The following is an 11,760-nucleotide window of genomic DNA, read 5'->3' on the forward strand; positions in this document are numbered from 1 at the left end:
TTTCACAACTAATGGGCTGTACAGTATAAGTTACGGTCGAGCTTTGCATCATGCGTAATAGTTTGACCAGGGAGCTGCTACTCTAGCAGTTCCCTGCTTTTACTCTTTTAGGCCTACATGGTGAGCAGTAGAAGTCAAGAAACAGCTCAAGAAACTAATAGTTATGAGCTTTATGTCTGATTCACGCTGACTGGTGTCACAAAAAGACAAACGCGAATGAGTGAAAAAGTTGACTGAAGTGATTACAAACTATTGGGTATCAAACGTAAAGTCAAGTCCGTCATGTGTAAACAATTGGTATTTCAGCCACTTTAGGTATTAATTATACATAGACAGAGTCACAGCTTACATTGTATTTTAGATATCAATTTTAGTTATATATCAGGAGGGAAAGTCAAAGCATTTTATGTCATATACCATATATAGATAAATATGTATATTTAATTATTTTTGAACTCCTGGCAACGGGCCCTTTAGGCCATCACAGAAAACTTGCCCTAGCTGCACCCTGTCCTCCTAACCGGTGCACGTAAACCCTGTCCTTGCACCCCTTTGACCCGAATTAAAAAATAACGAAACTTGAACGGAAAAGGGAAGGAAAATACGTTGCCATAAGGGGCGGCTCCACCCTCTTTAGAAAGGATTGGCAAAAAGGGAATAAGTACATGAACAATAAACTAATAGTTATTTCCATTGAAAAGTGTCTCGATGAGCATCGGCCGTCAAAGCAAAAAACTTTTTTTTCTAAATCACGTCAGTGTATTGCTTTCCAGCGTACTGTACTCCCAGAATTGACTATCCTGCTTCTTGTTCCGAACGGCTCCCAACGAAATGCCAGAAAGTCGGCAACGGGGTTGGGGTGGGTTACCCAGCTCCACCATGGGGCACCTCATCACGACTGACTCGAATTACAACTCGAAACTTTAACTGAAACTGGATTGAATTAAAAAAAATATATACTAGCTGTCTGCATGGATCATACTTATCTATACTATTGTGTGACCATATAGGCGTACGGGCTCTATATGTCAACCAGGAGAGACTGGGGGAAGCTTTTTTTCTTGCCACAGAAAATTAAACATTGCCCGGAAGTTCCTAGCACGATTAATTCATTTCAAACTTCGACGGCAATGAAGGACAAAGAGAACCATATAGGCCTATGCCTGACTATAAGATCATTGAACCATCACGAACAACTCTGAATAATCTTCCATTTGCGGATTCATTACACTGGGAATAAGGGGTGGGGGTGAGGCTTTCCATTTGATCCGTAAGTATATTGAACGGTCACCACAACAAGGGTGTATAGCTTGGGACTAGCACGGGGAGACTTGTCAACCTTGTGAACTTTTTTGGGGGTGAGATGCGGGGGGGGGGGGCGGTGAGTCGGCAAACTAAAACATACAGGGTAAACTGAGGGGAGGAAAGAGGTCAAAAAAAGAAAGAGTGAAAGACAGATGAAGGGATGGAGGAAGAAAGTAAAGAAAATGTGAAGATGGAGGCTATGGGTTGAGATAGATATGATATGAAAGTACAGAGAAAAAAAAAACAAGAGCAGAAAAATTGAGATCACTGGGATACTGTCAAATACACAAGGAGAATATACAATCTAAATACTGGAATTAAATAATGCACAACATAAATACAGCTTTATGACATCAACAAATCAAAGGGGAAGGATATAATGTTTCAAGGATGCTGGAAAATAAGACACAACAGAAGATGATTATGGTTTCTGATCTATTAGGCTTCTTCTCTCTACTGCTACCAGGATGTAAGAGACCACAGGGACTCGCACAACTCTTTAAGTTGTGATGACCTCTGACCCTTACTATGCCTAACTGTTATCTTGCCAGGAAATAAATACACCAGTGCATGAGAGGAGGTGAGAGACAGGACTGATTGATCGTGTCGATAGGGGTACATGTGATTCAAGAAGATAGATGTAAAGATGCGCATCGTTTGGACACTTCAAATGGGACCCCCTCCCCACCCCCACACCCTCCCCACGTTCAAATCATATCCCCTCCTGGCAACGGAAATGAACACCAGTATAAATAAACCGATACAGATATTTATACACGCTGTGCGTGTAGGCCTATATAAAGCTGGCCATTCTCTGATTGTTACTCCTTGATTGAATTTCCCCAACCTTGCCCACCTTGACTTAGAGGGTGGCCAAGCTCCTGATTCACAGTCATAGCTACTATCGAACGAAATGGACGAAAGCAATTTATCTCAATCTGGTGATGCAGATGTATCAATAGCTGCTAATCCAACGTTTGTGAATGTCGCACAACCTGTCAACAAATGTCTGGGAAAAGTGCTTGTCCCTGCCATATGTATGATCTCTTTTGTTCAGGATCATGTAAATGTGGCAATGTGTATTCGTATAGTCTGAGGTTTCTCTCCCATGCTGCTCCATATCTAATCCTACTGGTGACATTGGACAGAACATTGGCAGATGGCTTCTTGAGAGGTGTTGAAGTAACTGGATCAGGTGTATCTGTAGAGATTACATAAAACAAGAGTTACTAGATTGCAAGTATCCTGCTATAGCTTCTATGGCTGTGACCAAAAATATACCTTTTGTTTAGAACTTATCACACTTATGCAGCACTGGAAACTGATATTTCAATTTAAATGGTGTCATTGAGTTTAGAGGGCATTGAAGTTACAAGTATGTTGGTGAAACCAAGACCACCCTCAAGAAGCAGTTCTAGTCACAAGTCAATACCATGAAAATGGAGACTCCAGTAGGGGAACACTTTCAGCTGCCCAATCATACCATTAAAGACATGTCCCAACAGGTAACTAAATTCGTATTTAACCATCTCAGACACAGTACACCACAGCAGAGATAGAGAGAGTGGACGGAATGCTCTAGCACCATTCAACTGAATGGGCTCAATATACAGGAAGGACATGACTAACTTTATCCTGCTCCATCTCTGTATTCTGCTATAGTTTATTCGCCCTCTCTCCTTACTTAATCCTCGCTTTGTACGCAGTTTAGCACAGTTTATCTAAATACCTCTGCTTTCACTGACTCCTTTTGTTCAATACACCATTAACTTCTTTCTTTGTGTTCACCATGTCCTCTCTGTTCCAGGCTCTATTGTGTCTCTTGAATTTACTGTTACTAGTCAGTTTGCCTCTAAAGAAGATCCTGATAATATCAGGCCCACTTACTTTTATAAATTTTCATACACATGTATGCTTTTTAGTGGATGAGCAATATGCTACCATTTTTTCTTTTCTTTTGGAATTTAATGAGAATGAAATTGTATTATTTTTCTGATCACATCAGATCAGATAAGATTAGCACTGCTCTTCCAGTCTGTAATTGATGCAAGGATAAACATATAAATTTACCTTCTCCTTTCTGAGTGTCAACTGATCTTTCTGTGGTGACAGCTGCTGAGAATGCCTCTGTTTGACTTTCAGCATCTTTCCGGAAAAGATGCATTTGAAACCTATACAATGAAACAAAAAAAATTGTCCGTAAATCATATAACTGAAACAGTAATTTTACTATACACCCCAAGCTTAATTGTATGCGTAATGAATCTGGTAATGACCAAATCATTACAAACATACATGTTTTTATCATACCTACCCAAGAAAAAGTATGAAAGAGAAAAGTAACAAACAAACACTTAGGCAGATTTCAATAATAACATTGTTAACCCACATTGATTTAAACCCAGATAAGGATGAGATATTCTTTCATACTCTTCTTCAACATATCCATAAACCGCGGTACCTTTCAAGAATTGTAAGGATAATTTTGTGTGCCCAACTGCTTGCCCAACAACTTGAGCTCACATGTCAATGTAAAATTTACTATGTAAACTTCCTGTCTTAGTGAACTGATTGGTTTCATATCACTAAAAGATGTCCAGTCTTTTGATCAAAGTTTGATGTACACTCATTTTTTACCTACTGTGTAAGCTTCCTGTTTATGTGAGCAGTTGGTTTCATGAGTGAGAATTGAGATGCTAGCTTACTCCATGACATAAGCCCACCATTGCGAAAAATTCCTGTTTACATGAATAGCTTGATTTCAGACTACCATTAATTTAATGCTAGATTACTCTCCACAAGAGATAGTTTCGGCCACCAAATTTAATAGATATTATAATTTTTGAACACTAAACATCAGATCATTCACACGAAGCTGAACAAAAACAAGCATAGTACTGACTATATATAAAAAATATGATAACTTAGCACAGCATCATAAAGTATGAGCATCAGGCCTACACAAAAAAACTGGTACTTTCTTACCTCCAGGCATGGCTATATAAAGGTTTATATAGGTATAGCTATATGTACTATGGTCCCTCAATTTGTGAGGCTAATTTACCTAATTTCTTGCATAGCAGTTGGGTTCCTTCAAAAATCCCAAACACAGAAATGTACACATGATTGCTGGAATATGGACAGACAGTCAGTAGATAACAGTATAACACCCTGTTGCCCAAATGAACCATTAAAACTTGATTGCATATATGCTGGCTGTGGCTGACCTTAGAAAAACCTAAGGTCTAGTTGCATACGCAGCGGTGTGAAAACATGTGAATCAGTTAGGAGTGATTCTAAATTATTTATGTAGATGCATTATTTTTATAGGAAAAATTGCAGGTCCATGTGGTTGTACTTGTACAGCACAGTAGGCCTTCCTCACTGGTGTATATTACAAAATTAGGGAATACAGTTACTATGAACACTAAATTCAGATACTTATTACTAATACTATAGGTTATGTTATATGCCTAGTTAATTATGACTGGGCATAGGTGAGGCTTTTCTTCAAATGCTCATCCACAAGAATTATTCTTCAAACAAGGACAGCTGATAACAATTAAGAACCTGGAGGGGGTGGGGATGAACAGATCACCTAGGCCTAGTGGTTAGAAAATATATTTCCATCAATTTGTTGAGGCAAAAACAGTTTACTTTTTGGTGATGAGAAGGCCCAGCTTTCCATGGCATAAATATGAGGAGTGAAACTTAAGACCCCCCGTCCCTGTCAGTCTTCTTTAGGAAGGATATTTTAATTTTTAACTGTATACAGTAAAAAGTGGCTATTCTTACGACTAGTCGTAAGAATAATTTCCGATACGCATGGGCAGTTGCTATTTTTATGATTAGGAGCACTGGCGGATCCAAGGGGGCCATGCCCCCCCCCCCCCCCCCAAGGTGAGCTAAACAGTGTTTCCGAACATCCGCTAAATCATATGATTGGAAATTAAAAAAATCGAGAGGAATAGCAGTGGTAGACTAGTCTTAACCATTTCGTATTCTGGTTTAAAATTAAATGCAGAGCTCCCAACTGACCCGCAATTCGCGGGAGTTAGACCCGCATTCTAACACCCAACCCGCTGACCCGCACAAGCGTCCGAAAAAACCGCATTGTAATTGTCAAGTATACATAAAAAAATTTGCATCAAATTTTGACTTAGCAACCATCATTTCTTTAGCATTTAGCATAATAGAGTATAAAACCTCCTTTACAGCATCATTTGAACCTCAAATTAGTCTATATTTCTTTTCATTGGGGCAAGCAGTGAACATTTTCATGCAACGGGAAAGAATGAATTATCACCTACTATTCAATTTATTGATGTTTACACACAAAAAAATGCATATTTCTCAGAAAATTTTGGGTGACAAAAGCCTTTCTAAGTGCCACCATTTTACATGTAGGCATCACCAGGATTCCAAAAAATTCAAAAGGGGGGGACACCCCCTCCCATTATACCCCTCCCCCAGGACAGCAATTCGTGGCATGGACCAGCATTTGCCTTCTCAAGAGTTGGGAGCTATGTAAATGTATGAGCATGAGGATTTACATTTTAACACCATTTTGCAGTTACAGGCTGGTTGTAAGAAATTTATAACCTATGAGAAATAAAATTTCTTGAGAAAGATGATCGGAACTTTGTTTTATAAATATTTTAGAAAATTACACCTGGGAAACATTTTTTTTAGAAGTAAATTAACATCACCATTGTACACTTTTGTGGCACCAAATTGCATCTGAGGGCATTTAGCAATAGAAAATTTTCCAAAGGGGAGGGGGGCACCCCCTCCCCTTAGACCCCTCTCCCATATCACTCTAATGCCACCTTGGCCCCTCCCAAACAAAGGCCCTGGATCCGCCAGTGATTAGGAGTACTAATTTTACAACGAGGAGTAACAATAACTTCCGGTTAGGGTTAGGATTGAGGTTTAGGGTTATGTTTAGGGTTACCCCTACTACATGCGTAGTTGCTTTATTTACTTTACAGCACATGAATTTGCCTTTGTCGTAAGAATAGTTTATAAATAATTGTTACCACTAGTCCTAAGAATAGCCACGGCCTATACAGTATCCTCATGACAAGCATTCACAAACAGTGATGATGATGACTCAGTAATACAACTTACTGCTATTTTGTGCTAGGATAAGTATGATAAGGTTAGCATACGCTAGGTCCATTGGAAAAATAATGAATGATAGGCCTAGTTACAAAGCCTAGGCTCATCAAATCATGTAGGCCTATGTTACAAATACAATAGCATAGACACTGCGAAGTTCGAACACCTAAGCCTTAAAATACCCCAAAAACTATCTTCATTTTATTGACAGATATGTACGTACATACTTGCGCACGGGTCATTTTGGAGAGGAAATAACTGTAGCTTCCTAGTTTTTAGTGATATTGGCTCTCGCTTGCAGGTTATCATGGTGAAATCGTGTATTTCTTAGGGTTGTCCGAACTTTGCAGTTTTCTGTACTTCGCAATACTGACAGTTACCTAAGACAATACCCTGTAGTACTACTATGTACTATTATTACCCTATACAGTTTTAGCCTAGCTTAGCAAATCATTACCTTTTTGTGTGATCCTGAAGCAAATGTTCTGCGAAATCTGCGTTGCTAACAGTAGTCAAATTGTGGACATGTTTGTAGAGTTCTTTCTCCATTTGCCAGTTTACGTAGGAACGTAGAAGATAGATCTTCGTGGCATCTCTTCGTCGCTGTTGTTCCTTTGCACTGCTGTTTTTGTCAGGTCCATGCAACAATGGCTTTCCTCCAATTGAACCTACGCTCGTTCCAGGATAAGGTCGTTTTCTTTCGCCCGATTCTCCTTGCCCTGATCCCTTTTCCATGATTGTCACTATACTCTAGTCTAATCGAATGTATTTGTACGAAAATCGTACAGTATTCTTTACTCAAAAGTCACACAAACAACAAACTATCGCGTACGAAAATCCTTTGCGGTAAACAATACAGTAATCTGAAATGCTGTGTTATAACATTGTGTGCATGGGTACGGGCTTGTTACGCATACGCTTGCCTGTGCTATTCACTGATCTAAATTTGCCACCGAGGTCACGTGATTAATAGGGGTCCCATTAAACCTCGCTGAAACCTCGATAATGCCAGCGCCCTCAAAAAAAAGTCTACGAGCGATATCGCCTTTAATGTCGGCCTCTAGCTGAAAAAGAAATGTCACTCGAGAGTCGACTAAAAAATTTAAAACAGTTTTGACTCATTACATCACTAAAATTTAAAAAAAATGGGGGGGGGGGAATAATGAGGAAAGGATATTCTCAAATGGAATTTTCTACAGTTACTGACTTTATAATAATCAGGTTACTTGCTTTTCATGGAACAAATTATGGAATATTGTGCACAATAAATAATATTAGCTTAATTAATTGCTTAATTAAATAAACCTTCAACATAGTGAGTGCAGTGAAATGTAGGAACATTAAAGTAAACATTAAAATAACATGCTCGAAAAATCATACAACAAAGTTTTTTTGGCAACTAGGTGTTTGTTTAATTACATTCATAATTAGATCAGTATCATTAAAAAACATTTTTAAAAACCAAAAATCAATTAAATATTTATTTCTGGAGCCCTCCCTATTCATATAAAACTGTTTGTAAACTCCGGGTAATCAATTTAACGTTTTAGGGTATGTGTTAGGTACTCCTTAAAGGCATTGAAGATTTGTCCCAAACAGCATGCAGCCATCTGAAAAAGTTAACTTTCTGTTGCTTGCAAGTGATGTTTGTTCGTGTCGCTAAAAAAGACAGACAGTAATGAAACGTGATACCTTGATATCTTTAGCTGGACCTGAGATGTTCATCGCTGTATCGTTTATACACTGTAATGTGGGTATTGACCGTAGCTGTATGTACTGACTGTACACTAGTGTCTAATTACCGACGGTAGCAAGCTGTGTTTGTATTTTCTGGGATCGATGGCAGTGTCTAACACTTCTGTTACACCTCATTCGAAACTAGGTCAGATTACCGGCATTAGACGTTCTTTTTGCGCGAGTCTTCACACCCTTTTAAAGCTACTCCATGCTGACACACGTGGTTCCGGACTACAGAGCAATAAAAAAGTAACATTCACTCCTTGAAGTAACTCCATGCTGGCTGCCCTTATAGATGTGGCATGGATACGGACGAGAGACTTCGCTTCTGTTGGTTGCAAAATTCCATACACCATGGAAGCATGGAACTCACAAAACTAGTGTTGTAGAGGGGGAGCATAGTCTACGTTAAATGTATGTTCAACGCCTCTGTCCCAGCTGGAATGGCCAGTTTATCTGCCACAATGAAGAATTGTTTGGGGTTCAATTCTGGTCCGAGAGATAGGATGAAAGGCTGTCAATATTGTCCTTGTCTGCCCTGTGCTGCACTCTCAATATCTGTGCCCTTCTGTTTGGTGAAGATAAAAATAAATGTGATAAAGGACAAGCAATATGGTATAAATCAAAACATTCTTAAAAAAAGATATGTTGAGAGGTAGAGAGACTAGACTAGAATAATATTTAGGAGAGAATGGAGAAACAAGAACATGACTGGCATTGTACAAAGGAGATATATCAATTCACGATAGGCAGCAATATGTCATCCATGGCGGGTGAGATGTGTTATGTGAAGGTGGATTCAAATTCAACCTAACATTTATGGGTTATCATGTTGATTTTGGCAGGTACATGGTTACCAAGCAAGGTTTGTTGTTAGTTGTTTTCAGAAATTTCTCTTTTTAAGGATAAATTGTTCATGACATCTCCTGATTCCATTACATCAGCATAGAAAACCAGTGAACAAGGAATATGATTTACATTTTAGCCTACTGATTTCACTAATATGTCTATCTGCTTGTAAAAGAAACTGATTTCATAACATTAGTGAATGGTAATATTACTGTAAAATCTTATAATAAAGACTGATGGCCCACTATATGTTTAATAAAATAACAAAAGCATACCAATTCTTTTCCAGTTTCCACATGATTTAAATACAATGGTAATGGTTTAACAGAATCGTGTTAGCTTCATGCTGTAATGGCTGTAGAAGTCACTACATTTTTTCAAATAATTAAGGGTGCTTACAATCTATGCATAATAGTACTGTGTTTTGCAATTTCTTGAGCATTATTATGTTCAAGTATTTGTTATGAGGTTAACCTAGCCTAGATTCATTTGGGACGATCGAGTACATATTGCAGTCCTGACAAGCGTGCTTATTCGCCCGACGATTGGGTTCATATGCAGGACAGGCGGGCTAATTTGCCCAACGATCTGGTACCGTGATAGCTTCATGCTGTAATGGCTGTAGCAGTCACTACATTTTTCAAATAATTAAGGGTGCTTACAATCTATGCATAATAGTACTGTGTTTTGCAATTTCTTGAGCATTATTATGTCCAAGTATTTGTTATGAGGGGTTAACCTAGCCTAGATTCATTTTGGGACGATCGAGTACATATTGCAGTCCTGACAAGCGTGCTTATTCGCCCGACGATTGGGTTCATATGCAGGACAGGCGGGCTAATTTGCCCAACGATCTGGTACCGTGATAGCTTCATGCTGTAATGGCTGTAGCAGTCACTACATTTTTCAAATAATTAAGGGTGCTTACAATCTATGCATAATAGTACTGTGTTTTGCAATTTCTTGAGCATTATTATGTCCAAGTATTTGTTATGAGGGGTTAACCTAGCCTAGATTCATTTTGGGACGATCGAGTACATACTGCAGGACAAGCGTGCTTATTCGCCCGACGATCGGGTACATATGCAGGACAGGCGGGCTGATTTGCCCGACGATCGGGTACATACGCAGGACAGGCGGGCTGATTTGCCCGACGATCGGGTACATATGCAGGACCGGCGTGCTTATTCGCCCGACGATCGTGTTAATAGGCCCCACCAATTATAACAACAGCCTAGGCCCTATTTGCTATAGTACAGCCTAGCTAGGCCTACCTCGCGCACAAGCCTAGAATAACTAACGTTACGAACTGCCAAGCTTTTATTCTGTATTAATTGGAAAACAACAAAAAACATACATACATACCCTCGAACACTGTTATCACTTCTTCGTGGAAACCTTTATTTGTAAGAAAAGTTCTTAAAGACTCAGCCATTGCTAATTTATAACCTTTACTCTAGCTTAGACATACGGTCGTCTGTCTCGTTCATGCCTAGCTGTGTGTACGGCGTGCGTACGTACAGTACAGCGAGTACCTGGCTAAGCGAAGAATATAGTAGTATATATGTACACAAGTTGTAGCGCTCGTTGTCACACTTATTTTTGTGCGGCGTATTTGCAAGTTTTCGGATGACGTAGGCGCATTTCTGTTCTCTGATTGGATACATTTTTCAGTGGAATACAGAGACTGAAAATGGTAAGATGACATGCCACATGTGATTAGCTGATTGGTTAATAAAGTCAGTCCAAAACAGCGACTGAACGGTGTAACTGATAATACAGTCTAAGTAGAGTGTTTCTCAGTCTAAACTCAGTGTATAACACTGAAAAAAATTTCAGTCTCGAAGAAGACTGAATTCTTCAGTCTAGCATTTTAAGAGAGTACCGCACATTCGATTGTTCGGTATCGCACCATCGATTAAACGGTACCGCACATTCGATTGTTCGGTACCGCACATTCGATTGATCGGTACCGCACATTCGATTGATCGAAATCGCATATTCGGTTGATCGGTATCGCTTATTCCATTTATCGGTATCGCACATTCGATTGATCGGTACCGAACATTCCATTTAACGGTACCGCACATTCCATTTATCGGTACCGCACATTCGATTGTTCGGTACCGCATATTCGATTGATCGGTACCGCACATTCGATTGTTCGGTACCGCACATTCGATTGATCGATACTCAACATTTTATTTATCGGTACCGAACATTTTATTTATCGGTATCGCACATTCCATTTATCGGAACCGCACATTCAAGTGATCGAAACCGCACATTCGATTGATCGGTACCGCACATTAGATTGATCGGGACCGCACATTCGATCGATCGATACCGCATATTCATTTTATCCGTACCGCACAATCGATTGTTCGGTACTGCACATTCATTTTATCGGTACCGCACATTCCATTATTCGGTACGCACATTCTATATATCGGTACCGTATTGTTACCGCACATTCTATTTATCGGTGCCGCACATTCGATTAATACGTACCGAACATTCGATTTTTCGGTATTGCATATTCCATTTATCGGTACCGCACATTCCATTAATCGGTATCGCACATTCGATTGATCGGTACCGCACATTCGATTGATCGGTATCGAACATTTGATTGATCGGTACCGCACATTCGATCGATTGGAACCGCACATTCATTTTATCGGTTCAGCACATTTGATTGTTCGGTACGGGACATTCCATTGATCGGTACCACACATTCGGTTGTTC

General features: G+C 39.4%; 1 protein-coding gene across 1 annotated transcript; it reads right to left on the reverse strand.

Moving 5' to 3' along the window:
• Positions 1-2,107: 2,107 nt before the first annotated feature.
• LOC139963153 (uncharacterized) lies at positions 2,108-7,474 on the reverse strand. Its single transcript, XM_071963701.1, has 3 exons — positions 6,884-7,474; positions 3,376-3,476; positions 2,108-2,506 (listed from the first exon to the last, which is right to left on the reverse strand). The coding sequence occupies exons 1-3, from the start codon at positions 7,159-7,161 to the stop codon at positions 2,304-2,306; spliced, it is 582 nt and encodes a 193-aa protein (XP_071819802.1). The 5' UTR covers positions 7,162-7,474; the 3' UTR covers positions 2,108-2,303.
• Positions 7,475-11,760: the final 4,286 nt, after the last annotated feature.

The sequence above is a fragment of the Apostichopus japonicus genome, chromosome 3 (assembly GCF_037975245.1).
Source record: "Apostichopus japonicus isolate 1M-3 chromosome 3, ASM3797524v1, whole genome shotgun sequence".
In the NCBI taxonomy this organism is placed as follows: Eukaryota; Metazoa; Echinodermata; class Holothuroidea; order Aspidochirotida; family Stichopodidae; genus Apostichopus; species Apostichopus japonicus.

Bases quoted from the DNA above. Each gene is read 5' to 3' on its own strand.
- LOC139963153 (XM_071963701.1), bottom strand. From the start codon at position 7,161: ATGGAAAAGGGATCAGGGCAAGGAGAATCGGGCGAAAGAAAACGACCT. The intron at 3,477-6,883 runs GTAATGATTTGC...TTCATTGTATAG, and splicing joins CTTCAGGATCACACAAAAAG to GTTTCAAATGCATCTTTTCC. The intron at 2,507-3,375 runs GTAAATTTATAT...TAATCTCTACAG, and splicing joins TGACACTCAGAAAGGAGAAG to ATACACCTGATCCAGTTACT.